Source organism: Candoia aspera, chromosome 3, assembly GCF_035149785.1.
Source record: "Candoia aspera isolate rCanAsp1 chromosome 3, rCanAsp1.hap2, whole genome shotgun sequence".
NCBI lineage: Eukaryota > Metazoa > Chordata > Lepidosauria > Squamata > Boidae > Candoia > Candoia aspera.
Window position 1 is genome coordinate 48,174,427 of NC_086155.1, and position 24,938 is coordinate 48,199,364.

General features: G+C 40.0%; 1 protein-coding gene across 1 annotated transcript; it reads left to right on the forward strand.

Moving 5' to 3' along the window:
• The first annotated feature begins 2,674 nt into the window (after window positions 1–2,674).
• Window positions 2,675–22,598, forward strand: TFEB (transcription factor EB). Its single transcript, XM_063297591.1, has 8 exons — window positions 2,675–2,914; window positions 5,312–5,560; window positions 8,115–8,195; window positions 8,573–8,693; window positions 8,883–8,939; window positions 12,005–12,080; window positions 14,784–14,931; window positions 16,478–22,598. The coding sequence occupies exons 1-8, from the start codon at window positions 2,717–2,719 to the stop codon at window positions 16,925–16,927; spliced, it is 1,380 nt and encodes a 459-aa protein (XP_063153661.1). The 5' UTR covers window positions 2,675–2,716; the 3' UTR covers window positions 16,928–22,598.
• Window positions 22,599–24,938: the final 2,340 nt, after the last annotated feature.

A 24,938-nucleotide genomic window follows, 5' to 3' on the forward strand; every position in this document is an offset into this window, starting at 1 on the left:
CCACCAGGGTGTAAACTCTTGCATGCATATTTAGGAATCCAAATAAGCAGCTGCATTCATTCTTAGAAGTGCTGAACAGGTCTGAAAAATCCATGAGGAAGCTTATTCACTGTAAGAATTTTCCTACTACAAATTATTACTGCCATCTGTAAATTTTAAGCCAGATTTCCCTGACCTGACATTCTCCAAATACTTTTTCAGACCAGAACAAGTCATGGCTATGCAGATTGAGAGTAAGGGGGACCTGTAAACCTTTACATCAGAGAGCATTGGTGTGGGAAAGGTTGGTGCAAGGCATATGATAGTTTAGCATATTTAGAAAACTCATGGGCTGTACCCTGAATGGCAAAAGTCCAACTGCTTATCCAAAATACTAGAAATTAATGTTAGGCATGGGCGTCTGAAAGCTATGTCTGTAGAAAAAGCATGAAAGAACAGATCCTAGCTCAAATGCCATCTCTCCTGTGAACTTGCTAAGCCACTGATTCTCATCCTCTGTCACTCCTCTATAGCATAATAATCTAGACTTTTTAAATGTTTAATCATTGTAACTCTGAAGTATGTGGTTTTGATAGCCAAAACACTCACTACAGTATGAGGCAAACTTTCAGGAAGGAGATAATCAGCCACTTGTTCTGGGCCACCTCCCTTTCTAGACCTTTTAAAAAGAATTTCCAAATATATCATGTTCTTCTTTTTTTATGGGCCTCTTGAATTCCATTTGTATCACATGCCAGAGCTTTTTGTCACCTGCCCAGAGATGATACAGAAAGAGAAAATGGGCAGGGGGTTTCATTCCCTACATAGAGGGAAGTAACTGAGGAGCCTCATGATGAAGGTGAAAGAAGAAAGTGCAAAAGCTGGGTTGCAGTTAAACCTAAAAAAACCAAGATTATGGCAACCAGCTTGATTGATAACTGGCAAATAGAGGGAGAAAATGTAGAGGCAGTGACAGACTTTGTATTTCTAGGTGCAAAGATTACTGCAGCCGCTGACTGCAGCCAGGAAATCAGAAGACGCTTAATCCTTGGGAGGAGAGCAATGACAAATCTTGATAAAATAGTTAAGAGCAGAGACATCACACTGACAACAAAGGTCTGCATAGTTAAAGCAATGGTGTTCCCCGTAGTAACATATGGCTGCGAGAGCTGGACCATAAAGAAGGATGAGTGAAGGAAGATAGATGCTTTTGAACTGTGGTGTTGGAGGAAAATTCTGAGGGTGCCTTAGACTGCAAGAAGATCAAACCAGTCCATACCCCAGGAAATAAAGCCAGACTGCTCACTTGAGGGAATGCCAATTAAAGGCAAAGTACTTTGGCCACATAATGAGAAGACAGGATACCCTGGAGAAGATGCTGATGCTAGGGAGAGTGGGAGGCAAAAGGCAGAGGGGCCGACCAAGGGCAAGATGGATGGATGACATTCTAGAGGTGACAGACTCGTCCCTGGGGGAGCTGGGGGTGTTGACGACTGACAGGAAGCTCTGGCGTGGGCTGGTCCATGAAGTCATGAAGAGTCAGAAGCAACTGAACGAATAAACAACAAAAAAGATTGTTACTTAACTTTGATCTGAAATTCTTTTTTCCCCTTCCTTTTAAAATGAAAGTAAGTAATTAAGGAGGATTAGGTTCAAGTCCACTCTCAGTCACTCCCTGGGTGACTTTGGGCCACTCATTCTCTTCCAGCCCAACCTACCTCACAGGATTGTAGTTGTGGAAGAAAACTGAAGGAGGAAGTGCTATGTGCACTGTCTTGAACTCTTTAACAAAAGGCAGATACTGTACAAATCTGACAAATAAGTACAATTTCTGAAGAGGAGAACAAAAATAATAGTAAATGAAAAGTATGTGTACTTTAAAAAGGAAAAAAAAAAAAGCAAGCTATGCTGTCATAAAACTGGACCAGCCTTTGGGCTGGAGGAGAAATTTGAAATTCATTATTTATAAAAATGTGCCTTTTCAAAGCTGCTTGTGAATTGGGAGTCATTTCTGCACCAGCATTTGCACTTTTTAAATTTTTATGATGCTGCTTGTGACTCAAAAACTACACACAGAAATATGTATATTTTGGGATAATATGCACAAAACCTCACAGAAATATTAATGGACAATCACTTGCTAAAAATTACAAGCTTGAAAAATGAATACAAAAAGCATATGATCAAGCATATGTACATATTTTCATACATATTTCTGTTTTGCCTTTTTTCCCTTAATTTGAAAACTGATGCAATGAAGGCTCAGGAAAGTGAGAAAATGAACAAAAGTGTTTTTGTTTTCGAACATTTGGGAAATATTGGTGAAAACAAATTGTACTTTGTTGTGGACAGTTTATGTCAATTTCAAAAGCAGTAGGCTTCCTTCAGCTTGTGCTATTCAGATAGATGGCAACTCCAAGTTCCATCTTGCTAATTGAGAATTCTGGGAATTGGAGATACAACACATACAGAGCTGGGAAGGCTGAACTAGGTGTAAAAAAGAAGTATGCAAAACAACAGGTTGCAAGTCATCTATTCTACATGACTGATTATAGAATGATCTTAATATCAAGGTATCTGCTGCTGTTGGACCAATTTTAATCAAATGATCAAATCTAATCAAATGATCAAAAGCTAGCCTTTAATGCTAAATCTATGAGTCTCAACAACCCTTTTATTTTCTTTTTATGGTTTTAGGTATCCCCTAGCAAGCTTTGACTGATCCCGAATATCAGCCATGGCATCTCGCATTGGTTTACGGATGCAGCTTATGCGAGAGCAAGTCCAGCAGGAGGAACAACGGGAGCGCATGCAGCAGCAGACAATGATGCATTACATGCAGCAACAGCAGCAAATGCCAATGGCTCCAACCCCAGCCATCAACACACCAGTTCATTTCCAGTCACCACCATCTGTGCCAGGAGAAGTCTTAAAGGTAAAGTCCCATGAATAAAATCTTGGTAATGGAGAATGAGGGAGACAAATAGAATAGCAGTTAAAACTGAGATGTTGCAAGAAATGAATGGCTTATATTGAAGAACCAACAGGTTCAATCATTTTGATTAAGCATTTGTGGATGTTTAAGCGGGAAGAGGGACGCGGTGGCACTGCGGGTTAAACCGCTGAGCTGCCGATCGGAAGGTCGGCGGTTCGAAACCGCGCAGCGGGGTGAGCTCCCGTTGCTCGTCCCAGCTCCTGCTCACCTAGCAGTTCGAAAACATGCAAATGTGAGTAGATCAATAGGTACCGCTTCGGCGGGAAGGTAACGGCGTTCCGAGTCGTCGTGCTGGCCACATGACCTGGAAGTGTCTATGACAACGCCGGCTCCAAGGCTTAGAAACGGAGATGAGCACCGCCCCCTAGAGTCGGACACGACTGGACTTTACGTCAAGGGAAACCTTTACCTTTACTTAAGCGGGAAGAGCAGGGAGGGAATCTATGCAGAATTTTTCTTTCAAATAGTTTTGCTTTAGTTTTCAAAATTGCTTGGAAAAACACAAGTGATCAGCTGCTAATCAGCCCTATATTTTTCCAATTTATATATTGAACTCCTGTAGTTTTTCCTTGAGCAATCTACCAAATTTTATCCCTTGCTATAGTTTTTGTAAAGTCTGAAGCTGTTTCATCATTACAGAGTGATCTATGATTAATTTTCTTTGTACAATTGACACAGTTTAGTGCTGGGCTGATTTAGTCCAGTAAATTCTTTTTAAGTATCATGAGATTTATCCTTCAGAAGCAGGTGAATTCTTTCAATTTAGTTTGGCTTTTTATAAGTATTAAATGGAATAATCCTTTTTTTCCTTTCTTTTACTCTGCCTAAAAAAAAAACCACCTTAAAACAGTGTTCCCCTGGGAATGATAGCTTGCCATGATAGAATGTTATTTTCAGGGGCATCCTGAATCCAGCTAGATTGCAAAGAACAACAAACTGTTGCTTAATATGGCAAGGTTTACCTGTGGGTGTAGTACATCAGCATATCTGGGGTCTTATAGTTATATAAGCAACATGGGTCCCTGACTCCTAGGAGTCTGCAATCTATATCTGATGTATAATATGAAAAATCAGGGTAAGGATAAATGAGGCTGAGTGCAATTTTATCAGCTTTAAAAGTGACTCATACCCAATTAGAGGCTTAAGGGACCATATCAAATGTTTGTGACATCAGTTTTGTATAGCTGGGCTCACAGTGACTCATGCCTTAGTCACCTCCTGATTGGATTACTGCAACACACTCTACATGGGGCTGCCCTTGAAGAATATTTGGAAGCTTCAGCTGGTATAAAATATGACAGCGTGGGCAGTTATGGGTGCTGGTCATTCAACATATGTGACATCTCTGCTCTGTGAGCTGCATTGCTTACCAGTATGCTTCCAGGTGCAATTCAAGGTGCTGGTGATTACCTTAAAAGCCCTTCATGCCTGGGGTGGGGCTACTTATGGGACCATCTCTCCCCAGTGGTGTCTACCCATCCTGTTAGATCTGACAAGAGATGCATGCTCTGGGTCCCATCTGTGAAACAGTGAGGGGGAGAATCTGTGAGGAGGAGAGCCTTTTGCACCATGGCACCTGCCCTTCGGAACATCATCCACTCCAGAAATCAGACTTTAGTAAGGCAGTAAAAACCTGGCTTTGCCATCAAGCCTGGGGCCCTGATAGTATGGGCAAGCCCATTTCATGGTTAGTTTGAGTGTTATGGGTGTTTTCAGCTGCTAGTTTATTTTTATTTATGTTATTTATATATCATTTTTATATAGCTGCCTATCTCACGTAAAAGTGACTCTGATTTTATGCTATTTCTGTTGTTTTTAATTTTGTTTTTTTTAAATGTTTTTAGACTGTTTAAATTGTTAGCTGCCGAGTCATGTACAGTATGTAAGATGGGCAGCCATGTACATTTATGAAAGAAAGAAAGAAAGAAAGAAAGAAAGAAAGAAAGAAAGAAAGAAAGAAAGAAAGAAAGAAAGAAAGAGAAAGAAAGAAAGAAAGAAAGAAAGAAAGAAAGAAAGAAAGAAAGAAAGAAAGAAAGAAAGAAAGAAAGAAAGAAAGGAAACGAGACGAGACTAATACGGGGTGGCTAGTTTGCAATCCAGTGTGTTGCAGGAACCTAAACATTGTCTAGTGCATTTTATGTACCTGGCCATAGGCCATAATATGGTTTATTTGTTTTGGCATGTTATGTTATGTGAACACAGCAATTGTGCTTGGTTAATCCATTTTGAAGGTTTAGCAGTGTGAACCCAGCCTATTTCTTTGTGAAGATGTATATATTTAAAAATTATGATTACCATTATGTGATAGCTGCTCTCCTGTTTCTCCAATACTTTTAGGTTCAGTCCTTCCTAGAGAATCCTACCACATACCACCTGCAAAGGTCACGAGACAAGAAGGTCCAAGAATACCTGTCTGAAACTTACGGGAACAAGTTTGCACCACTGCTTGGTGCTCCTTCTCCCAAGCCTCCTCCTTCTGCCTCACCCGGGGTGAGGCCATGCCATGCCATACCCTCTTCTGCAGGCAACAGCACTCCCAACAGTCCAATGGCAATGCTCAATATCAGCTCCAATCCAGAGAGAGAGGTTTGTAAGTTCCTTGGGAACTTAGGAATTGTTGGAGAGGCTGGGTTAAAATTGTGTTTAGGAGGTGTCCAAGTTCCTTCCCCTTATCCTGTAATCTGAAGTGGGAAAGTCCAACTGTAACTGAACCACATAATCCCTGCTGCCCAGGATCATCCCTGCCTGAGCTGCTGGATTCTGCCACTGGGCTGGTAATAGAACTCCAAGGTGATTAATGCTCAGGGAATTCAATCTGCTGCTTAGTGGTGTTGAGTCCAGGGTGGCTCAGGATTTCATGGCTGCCCCAAATCATCAATGGCCTAACACATACTGATGGCTGCATATTAGATCAGGTTTTTGTTTTGAGGTGATTGCAACATGATCTGGTAGTGGAGGACAGTAACATCAGTCTGTTGCCATGGACAAAACACTCTCTGATTGCCTTCTGGCTCACTGGTATCACTCCTCCCTGCAGGGAGATAGGGTCTGTTCAATCGGCCCAACCCAGTGGGCTTCTATGGGGTTTGGGTTATTCAGCCAAAGCCTTAGTCACTGCCTGGAATGGGCAGGTGGTTGGGGCCTTGGACTGTATCATCCCTGTGCGGTCTCTCTCTGTATGCCAAACCTGGAGTGCATATTGGTTTACTGAGGAGCTTTGGGAGATGAAGCACAAGTAGAGATGCCTGGATCACCATTGGAGGAAGACTCGGAGTGAGTCTGATTGAACATGGTGAGAGCCCACATTATGGTTTTTTCTCAGGATGATGAGGGCAGAAAAATATCAATATTTCTCCATCCTTATTGCATCCACTGATAGCTGCCCAGTGGCCCTATTTAAGTGACGTCCCTGCTGGGCAAGGAAGGGCCCCAAAGTCATCTGGAGAGCTGCTGTGAGGAACATTCTAAAGTCACTCAAACAACAACCACAAATCTGCTCTGATTTGGATTCTGACTAAGCAGGTCCAGCAGCGGTGTCTGGGGCCTGGTCTTACGGTGTGATCTGGGATGTGTTTGAATTGATGACTCCTGGGGGAGTGGGTAGGGTTCTTTGTGCTGTCATTTCAGCCACCTATTTATTGGACCCAGGGCCCTCCTGGGTCATGAAAATGGCTAGGGAGGTGACGTGTAGTTGGGTCCATGCTGTGGTGTTGACTTCTCTGAGGGAGGGGGTAGTAATCCTTGGACCCAACAATTTTAGATAATTAATTGTCCTGTCTCCAACTTTCCCTTTCAAATCAGTTGATGAGAACTCTCAAGGACCCATCTAGACCCATTTCAGTCAAGTTTCAGACTGGGATTCAGTAAGAGATAGCCTTGGTTGCACTTGTATATGATCTGTGGCATTGCTGGGATGGAGGTGGTACATTAATCCTTGTGTTCCTTGATCTTTCAGTGGCTTTTGATACTGTCAACCACAATATCCTTCTGGGATGGCTCTGGGAGTTGGGAAATAGGGACACCATTTTACAGTGGTTCTTTTCCTTCCTTTGTGGCCAGTTCAAGTCAGTGTTGGCAGAGGGAGAGAGGTCATTCCTTAGGTCCCTTTTATGTGGGGTGCCTCAGGGTTCAGTGCTGTCTTTCCTCCTGTTTAACATTTACATGAAGCCGCTGGGTGAGGTCCTCCAGCTGTTTGGAGATTGGTATCAACAATATACTGATAATATCCAGTTATATCTTTCAACCTCAGGTTGGCCAAGTGAGGCTGTCAGGGTCCTGTCTCATGTCCCATAGATCCAGGGATTTCCCATCTATACTCTTGGATGGGGTGGCACTTCCCCATTCAAGAGTGTGTGCAATCTGAGGGTCCTCTTGGACTCACAGCTCCTGCTTGAAGAGCAGGTGGCAGTTGTGGCCAAAAGGACTTCGCACATCAACCTGTCCCACCTGTTCATGCAGAAAGGGCATGTTACGGACCTGTCTGCAAGAGAATTCCATCTGGCAGGATCCAAGAAGTGGGCCTTCTCTGCAGTGGCTCCTGCCCTCTGGAACATCCTGCCACTGGAGGTCAGGCAGGCTCCATCCCTCCCGATCTTCTGGAAGTCCCTGAAGATCTGGCTCTGCCGCCATGCGTGGGATGGGGAGCGGGGTAGTCATTCCTGGGGATGGCTGGTGCCTTAGAGGGCTCCCCTCATCTTTGCGATCTTTTGTAGCCATCTGGTTTTTTATCTTCTATTTTTATATTGTATTATACTATGTTTTATGTATTATTTGTGATTACTGTTTTTAATGTTTGATTGATTAACCTGTTATAAACTGCTCAGAGTCCCTCTTGGGGGGGAGATGGGCAGTAGCAAAAATCTAAGAAATAAATAAATAAAATATGATATGTTGGTCGTTGTTGACCAGATCTGCCATCTTGTTACCATTATATCCTCTATTTTTTATTGTATACTTATTCGTTTTGTTTTTATGCTGGGAGCAGTTCAGAGTCAATTGGCATCAAGTGTTGTCTAAGTCAAATCAATAAAACAGTCAATCTGTTATTTTCCTATGTCTGTGAATGTATAGCATTTTTAAAAAAAATTAAAGTGTGTTAAAAAAACTTCTATATCTGACAGCCTTTTTGTCCCTATTTCAGATAGATGATGTCATTGAAGATATCATGCAGCTGACAACCACTGTGGGGTGTCTTAATCCAGAAATTCATATGCCCAATACTGTGAGTATCTCTGTTTCTGTTTTGTTTTTTTTTAAAACTCTTGCTTCTAGACAAGTTAGTGGTCATGGGGGAAGGAATCAAGCAGCTGAGATAAAGTGGTTGTATCTGCCCTTTGTTTCTTTCCAAATAAGTAGTTTGGAGTCACTGTTTTGTAGGAAACCAATGGAAATACTTATTCATGCAAACCTATTTTCATGTGGCAAGATCCAACATTGAGCCACCTTCATATGGAGATACATGGCTGGGAAGAATGGGGACGTGCTGCAAGCCATAGAATATTCCTGTAGAATCAGCTCCTCTGTTGGCTGGTATTTTCTTATCCTCCATTTTCTGTATTAAAATATATGTGCATTTGTCTCTCTTCCTTTGTTTTCCAGTTGCCCCTGTCCAGCAGCCATATGAATGTCTATAACAGTGACCTTCAGATGACTCCCTCTGTCGTGGGCATTACCAGCAGCTCCTGCCCTGCTGATCTCACCCAAAAGAGAGAACTTACAGGTAACATGGCAGGTTGTGTGGCCAGTGTGTATATGCCCATATGATCAGGGCAATTTTTACTCCTCGCTTTGCCTCAGACTATGGGTCAGTAGCGAATCTATTTATACACTTGCATGTATATGTGTATGAAATGAAACTTGTTCTAGCTGGCCCACTGCTTTTCACGACAGCTTGTTGTGTTATCTCTAGATGCTGAGAACCGTGCCTTGGCTAAGGAACGCCAGAAGAAGGACAATCACAATCTAAGTAAGTGGTGACTGGTTAAAATCATGTGGCTGAAATGCATTCTGCTGTATCTCATTAGCCCTTTTGTGTCTGATTTGTGGGCAGTGATTCAGAAACAGTGTTTTCATGCGCAAACCTGAGTGTTCTTCATTTAGTTATTCTGATGCAGAGAATGTAAAGAGATCAACTGCATTCTGTGGTCATTGAATGAACATGGAGCAGATTTACTTTCCTCTGGGCGTCTTGTGTTTTTACCCTCTGCATGATCGTATTTCCATATAAGTATTTTTATCATCTGATGGCTTCACCATCTGATTGGTTCATAGATTTTTTTTCTTAAAATGTCCTTCCTGGATTTTTTTTTCCTTCAGGGGACAAGAGGGCTGTTTTCATGTAATACATGAATTCATGTAATAGTGCTGCCTTGGTCAGGAAAAAAGGCAGTTACATATGGTTTTATTACATTTAATTTTAAAAACCATCTTCTTGTTTGGGGATAATATAATTACAAATTATGGGGGGGGAAAACCTGTAGTATATTGCTGCTCTTGGATTAAATGAAGAACCCTTCCCTTCTTTTCTTGGTATGTGTGGGGAAGTGACCTAGCCTCTGCTGTGATTCCTTATTATATTACCAGCAGGTAATAGAAATTGTAGCAAAAATCCTACTTGGTTTTTCTTTGGAGGAGAAATCCCTGGCTGTTTATTATGATGGTTTTGTAATATTTGGCATTTACAAATTTACCAGCAGAGCAGAAGTGAGAGCAATTAGCATACACATTCCAGTCAGGCTGCAGATACACTATTTTATACAGACTTCCAGAAAGATGCACTCCACATCCCAAGGCACTTCCTTTCCTTTCGCTAATGCTTGGCCTCCCCACCCACCCCTTTCTCTTTCTCTCCCCTATTATACCAAAAACATTTCTTTTCGTAATGGAGTTCACGTGTGTACATTTAGAGACACATGCGCATATACTGTACATTGATACATCCCCTTTACACCTGCACACACAGACATGCAGACCTCCTCTTATCTGTTCATGTGCACCCAGACAAACTCATAGGATGTGCCCTACTGAATATGGGAATCAAGAAGTATTGTAGTTCTGTTACTCAGATGATCCTTAGCATGCTGCTTGCTTCTTTTTAAGGTTTTGTTTGTTGTCTCTTTAATTAGATTAACACATGAAACATTTCGATTATTTAAAAGAGGCTGTTAAGTCTTTTGTTAGCAAACATTTCATTTTTAAACCTCTAATTGAACAGAGATAGCTAGAAATCAGTTGGCACAAGGTGTTTGTACCATCTCTAGTTCTTTAACTGATATTTGCAGACATACTGCAGAGCCTGACTATCCCAAAGTAGTGTGTAGGCTTTATAGTACTGAAGTTTAATGCTATGTTGTTGGAAGGTCAACATGGTAGAGATGACTTCACTTAAGCATGACTTTTATTAGGGAGCTAGTGAAAAACTGATTGAATTGATCCTAGATGTTCAACATGTCTTGAGGGTCATGATGCTAGTGTCACTCAGAAGCTTGTAATATATTAAATATAGTATCAAAAATCTAAGTTGTTTGTAAATGATAATTTGACTTTGGCCATTTAATCATAAAATCATACAGTTATTTCTGCATATTGTTAAAAGCATATACATGTTTTCATCTCTATGTATAAATTATTCTTAATGCAAAGTTTTTAGAACTATAAATAACATGAATCATTTTAAAAGAGAATCCTGTTTTAGAATATACAGAAAATGCCTCTTTTGGAATGATGTCTATCATAAAACATCATATATATATATATGTATATGTATATATGTGTATTATTTTATATTGTATATATTGGGTAGGGTTTTTTTTTAATGTTTTATAGTTTATTTTGGGATTATTTGTTTGTTTTTGCTCTATGTCATCCAGACTCACATTGTTTCAGTTGGGTGGCCTTATAAATTAAATCAGTCAATCAATTAATTATTCACTATGGAAACATATTTTCTTTAAACTGAAGTTTTTCAAATTCTAATTTATTCCGACTTGATTAACAGTTATCTGCCTCTCTATCTATCTGTCTATCTATCATCTATCATGTTTGCATGCTGCACCTACCCAGAAGTTCAGTCAACACTGATAACTGAAATACAAAGGGAAATATACGAAACAGCATAAAGCATTAAACACAATCGCTTATAAAAAAACTCAACATATAAATATGTGGTGTCATCATAAAAATCCAGGAGAGAGGCTAAAAATAGAGATGGCTATGGAATTCTGGGAGTTGAAGTCTGCACAGCTTAGAGTTGCCGAGGTTGAGGAACCCTGCACTGGAGTGTGCATGTTAGTTTTTGAATATTTCTTGAATCAAGGCAGAAAAGAGGCAGATTAGACTGCTGGAAGGGAGTGGAGTCTTCCATCAAGAATGCTTTGTTCCTGGTAAGTTCCAGGTTGGCCCCCTCTCTGGCAAGGACACACAATAATCTTTTAGTTGAAGTTTGTAGTACCAGGGAGAATTTGTAGATGTTTAGGAATTTATATGCACTAACAAGCAACTTGAGTTTAATTAGGAAGCTTAATGAAAACCAGTGTTGCTTAGCCAGAACAGGTGTTTCATGCTTCCATCAGGAGGGACTTGACATAACCTAGACACCATGATCTGGACCTGTTGCAATTTCCGTATTGCCTTGTATACTCACAGAAAGCACATTGCAGTAATCTAAATGGAAGGCAAGGAATAGATTGTAATAGCCAGATGAAACCTCTCCAACAAGGGACAGAAATGATAGGTTGTATAGGAACTGCTGAGCTGCATGAGCATCCAGATGGATTTGCTGTTGTTCCTGCATTGGGGTAATACAAAAGGAGGTCTAAGGAAGTTCATCAACGTAGGCCAGGCCCCTCAAGCCAGAACTGTTCTCCCTTCTTCTGTCATTGGTTGTCCATTGCTCAAATATTTTATATCTTCTTTAAAATAAGAGATAGCCAGTTATTTATTTCATCATCTTTATACTTGTTTTTTGTTTAACAAAGTTGACATATTTTTGCTCAATATCTCACATGGGATTTTTTTTTCTCTTTCTCTAAGTTGAAAGAAGACGAAGATTCAACATTAACGATCGCATTAAGGAATTAGGGATGCTGATTCCAAAAGCTAGTGATCTGTAAGTTCTGGTAAATGGTTCATATTTTCCTGTTGCCTCTTAAAGAGAGACATTGAGAAAGAGGCAACCAGAATGAAAGTTGGATGGGAAATTATGTTCCCATGTCTACTGTATTGGAAACTATATTTTATTTCTGCCTTTAAAAACCACAAACACACCAAACTTCTTTAAATTTCAAATGGAAAATTCTCCAGATCAAAGGAAACTCTGGATAATGACATGAATGTAACTTAAACCACAGTAGCTTGCTTTGGTCCCATTTGAAATAGAGGGTTATTTAAAACTTCCAGAAAAATATATGCCTGATTTACAACTTTAATTATTGTTAATTGTTTTAAAAGTAAAATATATTGTAAACAGCAGTTTACTGTTCCTGAAGACTAAATATAGTATCTGTCAATCCCTGAAAGCAGAGGAGGGGAGGGAAGAGGGGTTGGCAGTGGGTTCCACAGGGAAGTCAAAAAGTCAAGATGGTGACTGAGACCTTGTGAAAAAAGTTCTGCCTTTAAAATGTGCATTGCATGCTTTAATCCCGTTCTCTTGGCCACCATCTTAACTGTTTTCATCTTCCCTGTCAATACCCCTGGGGGACAGTATAAGCGGGAAGGCTGACCTTCTACCTTGCATCTACTCTTTCTTCCAGGAAAAAAAAAATCCACCCTGTTTCTAAAGCTGTTTTAACCCAATAGGCTTCTGTACTGAGTATAGCGGGGGATTGGCAAAGAACCAAATGCAAAAGAGAAGCCATTTTGAGGGAAAAAGTAGATATGGTTTAGGCTTAGCTGTTTCTCCCTTCATGCCTGCTCACCCCGTGTTTTGAATTTTTCTCATTTTGTGGTGAGAAATGCTTTTCAGGTATAAGCCTGTATTTGCATTGAGTGTGGCTAGAATGGGTTCTGAGTAACAATGCTGTAAAATGCCAAAATAGCACCAAGCAGGGCAAGGCTGTGTAAGAATAGCACCAGAAAGGAGCTCCAGTGTAGCACTCCCTTAAATAGCCATTGGCTGAGTGAGTAGTGAAGGCTGTTCCTTCATACTTCACACACCAGAGCTCTTTGCTATGGAAAGCTTATAAACAAACTAACACAACAGGCTACAGTCAGATTTCAACAAGATGGTTTGTCAAAGACAGCATGTGATCAAGATGACACTTCATATGAGGTTTAGATAAAAGGAACATTAGTCCTTCACATAAATTAATCCTGTCATACATTGGCTCTATGAAACAGCTTTAATTTCCTCAGTGTAATATTATACCCAAAATGTGAACTATAATCTTTGAAACCTCTGTGCTCTTCTGAAGGAGATTTGTTTACCTGTCAGGACTTCTGAGTGACTTTTAAAAAACAGACCAGCAAGCTGCTGCTGCTGCTATTATTATTATTATTATTATTAGAGTTTTTAAAAAAATCCTGCCTTTATTATTTTTATAAATAACTCAAGGCAGCCAACATACCTAATACTCCTTCCTCCTCCTATTTTCCCCACAACAACAACCCTGTGAGGTGAGTTGGGCTGAGAGAGAGTGACTGGCCCAAGTCACCCAGCCGGCTTTCATGCCTAAGGCGGGACTAGGCAGTTGCAATAACTATTTTTAGGTTTTAAAAATATGTATAAAATGAAGGACTGATTGCTGCAGTGAAGTAAACTGCACCCAGTTTTGCACAATTTGCATGACATGAGCCTTCCTCAGTCTGGATGGATTGTGGCTGCAATTTCCCAAACCCTTGTGCATGTGGCCAGATAGAGGAACTGTGATTCCAAAGGCCCACACTGGCTGGGAACCCTGGATTTGTAATCCCAATGCATCTGGAGGGGCCGGGTTGGGAAAGACAATGTTGCTGAGCAAGGACCTGATACCCAGAGAAGGGTTAAATCTCTACTAATTCTAGCTAATTGGTAGTGTTGGAAAACACATTTAAAAATTATCTGGCAGTTTAGAAAAAGAAAGCTATGTTGTAGTAGAAAAATAGTGTAGCCTATAATGCTACGGCAACACTTGCAGTTGGTAAGCACCACTGATTGCAAATGAATGAATGAACATGGAAGCATTTTAAACATGGCTGAAATCTTGCAAGACAGCCAAATTTTACAAAATCTCCTGCTATAACAGGCAATTTTGCAGTGTTCTAAAAATATTTTTTATTTTAGCTTCCACAGGTGCTATCAAGGTGCTTCGCGTGCATCATGCCAGTCATAGCTGTTGCACCCCTGCAGTGTACACTGATGGAGAAAAAGTGTTCTGTGACCCACATAAGCACTCATAAGCATGCAATATGGCTGGCTATTGTCATAGCTTAATTTCTTCTATGGAAGTTAGTGCTATGATGTTCTTTTATTGGTTCCTACGAATATGAGTTGTATCATAATTTTATTAGTTCCTACAAATCTATGAGTTGTATCATAATTGGATACATCTTTTTTGGTACCAGTCTTGCTTTGTTTTCTGAGAGACTGCTTCACCCACCCAAGCTGGTAAAGCAGCTTAAAAGTCCAGCAATTTGGGTGGGGGGGGCACATCTGACCTAGAGAAGTCAACTCATTTGGCCTTAAAAAGTGTATTAAATTCTATATATTGTCTTAAATTATTTGCTGCTCTGTCCATTTGCTTGAAAAGATCAAACAGATTATGAGCAAGAAGTTTTCTGAATCTGGAAGTAATCTTTTGAAATAGTAACAGTCTTTTCCTATGCTTTATTCCAGAGATGTACGCTGGAACAAAGGGACAATCCTGAAAGCCTCTGTTGATTATATCAGGAGGATGCAGAAAGACTTGCAGAGATCACGAGATCTTGAGAATCATTCTCGGCGTCTGGAAGTGGCCAATAAGCAGCTTTGGCTTCGTATACAGGTGAACCCCATGTCTTAACTTGTACTGCCTAAGATATTTTTATGTGCTTATAAAAACTGCCTTTCTTTTATTACCTCACTGAAAATAGTTTAGCTTGATTCTACTTCTATTTGAAAGTCTTGCTTCATGTTGTAATGCCAGGGAAAAACATAAAAGAGATTCATAACATGGGCTGCAAAGCCAATTCTTACAGTGATAGTCATTTTTGCATGCCCCTTGATAGAATTCAGTGATTGCCTGAAAGTCATACCATGTGTTCTTTTTCAATCCAACATTGCTCTCATGTGGTGATGTGGCATCCAAGAAGCAGAACAGCTAAGATTGCTTGTCAATTTTGAAAAGACATGCTCTTGTTGTTGAAAAATAGTTTATGGAAATGCTTCCTTTTCAGTTTCTTTTTCCACCCTGAACTACAAGGGTGGATAGTCTCTGCGTTACATGGGGTTCCCAGTGCCCTATTTGCAGTTCCCCAGCACCTAATTTTGCTGCTAAAAAGTATGACTGCTTTTGCTGTGTTTTCAAAAATAAGGGTGGAAATAGGAGTGAGATGCTTCTGGAAGAAACATAATTCACTTTCACCATTAGCACACCTACCCCAAACAGCTTGAAATTGCACTGCCAAACTTTGCCTGTTTTGCTATCAAATATGTGGAGAGTGGGTGGACTTTTAAGACTGGAAATGGGACGATTTGCCACTCAGAGTTCCCATCCCACATTAAAAACTTAGGAAACACCAAAAAATGTCTGAAAAAAAAATCAGCCACTCCCATTTTGGTGCTCACCTGTGACTGTTTAGCTAGTTGGGAAGTGAGTTGTGGCTTCTGAATTTAGAAAGTTCCCTATCCATGCTGTACTCCACTTGGTGCAGGAAAACATTTAAAACTATTACTTAAAGCCTTTATAAACCCAAATTCAAAATGAAACCAGCTAAGGAGAACATACAGAGCATGGCTTCTGAAATTTTTTCCAGCCCCTTAACAGCATTTTCACCTTGGTTCATGTGATTGGGGGTGGGGGGGACCTAAAAATGTAAAAGTTGGCAACGTTCTTGATCACTGCCCAACTGCCTCTTCCTTCAGGATGCATTGAGGGATATTTTTTCCTAGATTTTTTTTCTACACAACTCTAAGCTAGATCTGGCAGTTATGAACTCAAACTTTCTTCTTTCAGCTACTCTCACTGTACTAAATTTGGTCTTGTTCCATTCTGGTTTTAGAGAGTTACCCTGCTGACAGACTGAGCCTTGGACCTTTTACATAAATTCTTTTCAATATTTTGTTAGATTGGAAAAAATATATATTGGAAAAGATGATGTAGCTATATACAAGGTTTTAGGTATAAAATTTGCCCTCTGGATTCAAAGACTGCTGTTTATTGAGCATACTATATTGTCTACTGTGGAAGGCCCTCAAGCATGTAACATATAGTGGTTATTTGTTGCACACTGTTATCTATTCATGGTAGATTGAAGTAGGGGTGGTGGTGGCTGTGCTTATATATCCTATGCTTTTCTAAGACTTATTTATCTTGGTGCTTTGTCCTCAAGGAGCTGGAGATGCAGGCTCGAGTCCATGGGTTACCAGCCACTTCACCCTCTGGCATGAACATGGCTGAACTAGCTCAGCAGGTGGTGAAGCAAGAAACCTCTGGGGAGGAGGGGACAACAGAGATCTTACAGCAGCCACAACTCCACGCTGAACAGGAAGCTCAGCACCAGCCTCACTTTGCTCCTCCTCCACAGTCCCCTTATCATCAGCTGGACTTTACCCATAGCCTGAGCTTTGATGACAGTTGTAGAGGCTTTCATGACACACTGGACCCCAGCCAAAATGTCTCTTTCCCCACCTTGTCCAAGAAGGAGCTAGACTTGATGCTTATGGAGGATACTATGCTTCCTGTGGCTTCTGACCCCTTGTTTTCCACTGTGTCCCCAGAAGCTTCGAAGGCTAGCAGTCGCAGAAGCAGCTTCAGCATGGAAGACACTGATATGCTGTGAACAGAAGCCCTCCAGGCAGATTAGGATTTCAATATTGTTTATTTGTGAAAATTCTTCATTTGACTTATCTCTTTAGACTTCCTCAAAGACTTATGAGGCTAATAAGAAATGCATCCTGAATCAGAGATGGTTTGTGTACTGGTAGGAATGGGTGAATCCTTAGCACAAAGGTTTGTCCACAGTTCTTGAAATGTTAATCCCTAAGTTTCTCCTCTGCCGTGATTTGCCAAAACTGAACAATCTGGCCTCATCTTCCATGATTGCACAATTAATGTGATTAATCTGATTCCTGCAGATTTCTCAGGTGCCCTGTGCCCTTCATACTCCAGCCCCACAAAGCCAGTTAGAATATTTTCACAACGATATGATTTTGGTGTGGACATCCAGACAGCAGTGTGCCCTGTTTGACAAGCAGCTTTAATCAAGACTTGGCATTCATATGACCAGTAAATAGCTCAAGGTCAATGGTACCTGTCCCCAGCTTTTGATCTATTATCACCAGGCCAATGGAAATAATGTGTTCTTCAGGTGTGCTTTCATATTGGAGCTCTTTCCTGTATTGGACAGGAACACTCAATATGCTCTATATATGCTCTATAGAGGGGATGGGGATGTCACTAGCTAACCCTGTGTAGTGATGGATGGTGATCTTTAATCTTTTGAGAGAGGAAGAGAGTATGATAACATTCATAGAACCTTTTTAATGTTTTAAACCCAGTTGGGATACAACAGCCTTAATCAAGGACTTGCACTTCGTTAGATCTTGATAGTTTTTAGCCTACATTTTGGCTTGGGCCTCTCCTCTGCCTTTCTAAATCTTTTTGGCATCAATCCTTGACAGCTTAATGGCCATGTAAGAGTACAAATGTATGAGCATCTGTGGGCATTTCAAAGGTTTTTACTGCCACCAGTCATCCAAGAGAATGGGCAAATTGTTTTGCTAATTTGAACTAAATATTACTTTTTTTCATTATTTTTTGCTTCTCAATGGAAGAAGTAATTGGTCTGATGAGGATAATGTTGGATAGTGTTTTTGTATTTGAGAAGTGTCAAATGATATTATTTGATTTATATTAAGCTTGTTAGTCTGTTCTGTTCCTCTTGAACTTCTAGCTTGTATGATTTAAAGTCCTGTTAATTTGTTTCTGAATTTAGGGCTGTGGAGAAACATAGATGAATGTATACTTTAAGTCTAAATTCCACTTAGTATGATTATTGAAAGGATTTAAAGTAGAGCAGTCATAGCTCAGTAGTAAAACACAAAGGACACATGCATAGCTCAGTAGTAAAATACAAAAGATCCAGATTTCATCACCACTGTTTCCAACTAAATATATCTTGTAACAAATAGTAAGACTGGGGATCCAGTATATATACTGGAGATCCAGTATAAATCAGAGCAGGTGAGACCTAGGTCACATCACAGCTGCTTTGCCCTTTCTTCTCTTGTACCAAAGTCAGCAGGAAATCTACCTTAAATCTTGCTGTCCCCACAACATGTCCTTTACACTGCATACAGAATGGTTCTGTGCCGCACTGCAGACATACAGCAGTTCATTCTAAGGGCTGGGATTGATGGTTCTTTTGGCTGATATTCCAGGCCTGATCAACTTCATCACATGAAAAACCTCCTCCAGTTGGCATGCACAATATTCTGATTACTCCATGTGCTGCAATTTTTTAAAATGTTCTCTTTCTCATCGCACTCTTGACTGATTCAACATTTTTTTTTATTTCTTGAAATTATGGGTGGATGGTTCAACCTATCAACCACTAGATGACAGTAGTAAAGAGTTTTTGTATTGCTTGGCTGCCATCTAGTGGTTGCCCAGATTGTGCAGCTAGTGGGTCAATGCTGTTGAAGAACTGAAGTTTGAGAAAGGTGTTTTGTTGTAGGGATTGGTATAGCACCTGTAAACTACCCAAATAACATTATGTGGGAAGCGAGGGCTCCTGAGACCATACTCACTGGAAGCAGAATACTTTGCCAGGCAGGCTACAAAAGTACAAGTGATGAATCCTTTCAGTTGCCCTTCTAAGATGTCATGTGCATTATGCATCCTATATAACTTGCACATAGCATCCAGAGGCAGGATAAGAGGGAAAACACCACTTTCAGGCTGGAACAGCTAAAGCCATCCTCACATTGCCTCACCTTCAGGTAGTAGCATACAGACATGTTTTATGAGAACAGGGATGGCTTTAGGCTAAGACCAAATAGGCACTGGCCAGGGTGCCAAAGCTTAGGAGACACTAATGTTGTCCCTCCTTCCCAATCATTCTGAAAATGCAAATCTTTGTATTGGTGGGAGGTGATGCTATCAGTCAGTGTCATCTTGGGGTGCCATATACCTTTGAGCTGGCACTGTCTGGGAATGATTAGTGATACTTCTGTAGAGAGCATAGGGAATGGCCTTGAAGGAAAGGAGGAAGAGCTGCTACAAAGACAATGGTCAGATAAGAGGAGCTTGAGCCCGGGATAAGAAAATAACTTGAGAAAACATCTCAGACAAACCCCTCCTTAGTTCACACAAAGATAAAGTGAGGGAGGGGGAAGCACATTCAGACTTGCAAGATTCTGTTGTTATAGCTCTTACAATAAAAGTAGTCCTGACCTATATGGCATTGGTTTCCTAGTCTCGTCTACCTTATTGGGCTGACACCATCCTTGCAGCAAGACAAGGATGCTGTGTGGATTTGCTCCTAGAAGAACTGCTAGTCTAACCTGACATACATCAGCTTCCCATTTTAACATTTTAAACAATCACTTTCTTGAATGGATGAGTTCATAAAGATGCTGAATCATTTACCAAAAATATTCCAACAGCAAATACATCTCAGACAAACCAGTGTGTTCTGTCTTCTAGAATGTGTTTTTTGTAGCTTTTTAGTATACATTTTGCACAGTCAAACAGTTTCTCACTGAACTTTTAGTCATTATTGCAACTCTTGCAGTTCTTTTGTTTCTTAATAGCAATGATGTGTATGTCAGCACTTAATAGAGATAAAAAGAATGGATACTTTGATTCAAGAAGGAACAGTATGATGGGAAAGCCTAGTTTTTGAAAAAAAAAATTAGGGATGGGTTGTTGTTGTTATTTCATTCTTTGGAGGTTGTACACTCCCCTGCTTTCATCTCTAACACATGCATACTCATCTGAATATCTATCTCTAGCTTTTTAGGGATGTATGGGGAGAGAGATATTTAGATGAGTACACAAGCGCAGCAGGAGAGCTATATAGCCTCCAAAGAATGAAATCATCATTACCTTGGAAGTTAACCAAATGCTATCCACTAGGAAAGGACATTGCAGCATCAGTTGTCACTAATCCCATTGTAAACAAAATCTAATATATGCTTGTGTGATGGTTGCAAGCAAATTTCATGTAGCAGTCACAAACACATTACATGCGGTAGAGGGGAGATTAGAGAGGAAAGCCTGTCCTTTTAACTGAGGGATACCTGCTGAATTTTGCCAATAGCACAATTCAGGAGAGGCCTCGATGACCCATATAACTGGAACATTTTCAATTCTATGGGTTTGGATAGTGTCAGTGACCATTTTGCATTAAGATGTCCATCTTGTGAAAATACTTAAGCCTTTTGTGCCAAAGCATCTTGTGAAAAGTCATGCAAGGTTGCCATTTGCTCCATTTATTTCTTTTCTAATTTACTTCAGTTTTAATTGAGAATATATAAGGTTAGGAAGCCCATGATTCTATGTGGCCATATGTGAAATATGTCTGCATGTGAAGTTTTGGAATCTTTGGTAACTGAGAAAGCAATGAATGGGGTGCACTCAGAACTCAGAGACGTTAATCAACAGATTTTAGATAAGGTGCAACTTTCTTCTGTGGAGGAATTGTCCTTTGGAACATTGTGGCAGTTGTGCAACCTTCCTGAATGTGGTGTCTTCAGGTTGTGCTAGGATAACAACCCCCCCAGTTCTCACCCAGTATGAGTACAGCAAGCAGTTTGGGGAGGCCTGTACACATATCATAGGCATTTGGTGGTAGCACATCAACATCCTCTTCCTATCTGTACCTCACTGTGATTTCTCATTTTAGTATATTTTTCTTTCTTAAGGTCTGCACACCACTTTGCAACTACCCCATCTCCTAAAAAATATCTAAATTACTCTGTACAGTAAGACTACTTCCTCTTTACATTAAGTGAGGAAGGAATTTAGGGTCTTGTACTTGTAATGACTAGCACAGTTTTAGTTATATACAGTAGGAAGGCATGTATTCAGCCATGTGGCACCAATCCCAATTTAATTTTAGATCTTGATTTTTGCACCATGATATCAGTTGCACAATTGGAATTTCATTACTGTATAAGGAAAAGTATGTATTAGTGTGTGTGTGTGCATACGCACACAAATGCACACATACAAACAATTTACAAAGAAGGAGTTTGTTGGAACCATAAAAAAGTATCGCTGCAACTAGGTAGCTTTCTAGGCTTTCAGTGCCAGGATCTCTCTGTTCCATTGTCCTGTCTTAACAGATTCAGGTATTAAAAGCATGTCTCATAAAAATTCTGCTATAAGTTTATATCAAGTGTCCATGAAAGGATTGTGGTCATTCTCCAAATTCACTGTAGGCCCTCTGAGACACTGTGTTTGTACACTCTTGAGCTAGAGAGAGAATATTGTGAACCTCTGTCAAATAGTTACTGTGCCATTTTTGCAACAACATGTATGGCAGATTGGATGAATCTGTTCAGTGCTTGTGTACACTGAAGGACATCCTTGGAGCCTTGTGCCCTCTGCCTGTGAAAGTAAGTTAAATTACACAGGATAACAGGAGTATAGAATTGGTTGGTGTTATGCCATAATCTAATGCAGCCTTGTTCAGTGGGTATCTTCAGTCACCTCAGTCACCATGAAGAACACTGAATGTGTGAATTTGTACTAGAATATCTTTTGATACAAGAAATGTACTGAAAGATATATTGTACCTGTAATTCATATCAGAAAGTTTTTTTTAAATGAGAGTAAGAAAAAAGTGAATAACTTCTTGAAAGTGGTTTGGGGTTTTTTGGTCCACTTCAGGTATTCCATTTTAGAATGTTATGTTATGAGGTGGTTCTGCAGATACATAAAGTAATTATTTACATGTATTGTGCAGTGTGTATGACTGATTTTCAATGTTTGGCATGGGAACTGAATGTGAATATATTTGCTCAGAAAGCCTTGAACCACTTGTTTTCCTCAGGATTAAAAACTGTGTTTGTAATTCCTCTTTGTACGACTCATAAAAGTGATGTAATCTGTGAAACAAAACATTGAAACCTAGTTCAAAGATTTGTATATGTTCTCTTCCCATGCCACTAGGCTAGCATGCACCATAAGGAAATATATATTTTGAGTATACTTTTGTGTTACAAATCACAAGGGCTAAATATAAATGGATGACATGCATATTGTGTGTAGATCCTAACTGGAGTGGAGATAATTATTTCACTTTGAGAATTGGGGGGGGGGGAACCTTATATGAGAATTAATCATACTTTTTGTTGTTGTAAAAAAAAGTTACTTTAAGAAAAAGGAAAAGAAAAATGCACTATGCTCTGATTCTGAAATGTTACTACTGTTTTATAAATAAATGTTTAAAGTAATGGACTGGAACAGAGGAAAAAATCATTAAATTTATTTATTTAATATCAGTTTATATATTGTTTGCCTGTTTTGAAATTGGAGGAGTTCACCCATGCATTAATACCACTTCCATTCTAATTTTTTTTTTACAATGCTCCCTAGCACTTAAAGATAATGTCCCATGTAGTTTGAGGAAAATTGCACCTTTTGTAAACATCTTTTTTCCAATCATTTCTATTTTCTTTGCTTGTCACAAAAATAACATGGAAGAGAAAGATGGTATTATTTGTAATAAATCCTGAAAAGAACCATACTGTTATCCCTAAATTCTGCTATTTCAGGAAAAAGCAGTACTTGAAAAATGAGCTCATTTTAGTCTGAGAAAAGATATAAGAGAACGTCCTTTACTGTGGAAACCTGAGTAAAGAATGTTCCAAGTACAGCAAGCATCTTTTGTGCATCTTTTGCTTCTACTCCCCTTTGTTGACACTTGTCAAACTACAGACTTTGCCTAATGAAAAAAGCCATACAAATATTCTGTTCTGGAATATCAGATGGAAAATATTTCAATGTTATATCAAACCCAAGGAGAAGGAGAGATTAAATTTTGCTTCAAAGATTTAGGATAAATGTATCATTTCCGATTTAAGACTTAACCACATCCTATTGCTGAACATCTCTTTGTCTCCTCAATGAAGGGTTTTCATTTTAGTTAAGGAGACAATCATCAATATGATTGTCTTCTCACATTGAGTGGCAACGTCAGTTTCAAAATCATTTTAAAAACTATAGCAAGGAAAAGGGGTCCTTGATACTTGTAACTGGTGTAGTGGTTAAAAAGTTGGGCCTGGACTGGGGAAACCCTGATTCAAGTCCAGCCACAGTCATGGAAACTTGATGACTTTGAACTAGTCACTCTCTCAGCCCAATCTCACAGGGTGGTTGCTGTAGAGATGAAATGAATGAAGATCTTCATTTTAAATATAACAAATAAACCTGGTAGATCTACCCTCAGCTACCTCCAAAATGCAGCCTGAGAATGTCCTGGGAGTTCCCCTCTTCCCATTTTCCAGGACCACCAATGGATCAGCCCGACTCAGCTCACTGTTAATGGCAGCAGGAAACCAATGATCTGCAATGAGCCTTGCGGGGAGGAGGAGGAGACCTTCAGATTTTCTTCTTTCTGTCTAGCTACACTGTCTAGCTACACTATTGAGCAAAGTGCTTGCTGTTTCCCTCCCAGTGTTTGGCTCGTAATTGGAGTAGCAGGAAGCCAGCAATTGACAAGGCCCTGTTCAATGAAGAGGAGGGGAAAGGGAGGTAGGGGTATCTGACTGTGAAGTATGGGAATGGGCAGAGATGTGTCCAGCTTTCCTCCGCCATACCTGTATTCAGGAACCACAAACCTCATCTAACATTGTCATGAGTACTGATGGCGAGCTGGAAGGGGCCTCTATCCAGGGGGGAAAACGCATGCGTAGTACTGAGGAATTAAGCAGCCATTCAAAGAGACACAGATCAGACCCGCCTTAACCTCTGGGGTTTATCTGTCTGGGTTTTTTCCCACGCTTCTTCAGTTTGTTAGGATTTTCTGTCTTATGTAGCAGTAATAAACACTAGAGACCTACTCCTCGTCTCAGCATGATTTCTGACTGTTAGGACAAACATTATGATAAAAAGCTCTAAAAGGATCTTTCTAAATTGAGTGAATGTGCCTTAAGATGGCAAGTGCAGTTAAATGCAAGTAAGTACAATGAATACTTATTTGTGCATCCACACAAATCTAGCATCATGTATACCTTAATGGAACCTGAACTGGTTGTGACCGATCACAAAAGGGAGCTTGCGGTCATCACAAATAGCTCAATGAAAATGTCAACACGGTTTGCAGCTTCTATTTTAAAAAGTCAAATCCCATGTTTGAAATCATTAGGAAGAGAATTACAAATCAACAGCCAATATAGCATTACTCCTTTATATAATTATGACAGTACTGCATTGAAAGTACTGTTTACAGTGCTGGTCATAAATCTTCAAAAAGATGCAAAATAGGGCAGCCAAAATGATTAGGGTGCTAAAGCAGCTTCTCTGTAAAGAAAGACTACATCACCTGGGAATGTTGAGCTTGAAATGAAGGTGAATGATGATTCTTCTTTTGTATCCAGATCAAACCTTAAGCTGACAATATGACATCACCTTCTTGGCTTTGTCACTGGCCAAAAACAAGTCATTTTCAGCGCACACTATTGGTAATAATCGGCAGGTCAGCAGGTGGGCCTAATTCTGTCTCTCTCCACATTCACACAGCGTATTATTATCTGTCTGTCAGCAATCCCCACGTGAGCATATTAGTCTTACACTTAGGCACTTCACCAGAACAAACCAAATCAAAGAATGAAGGTGGATAA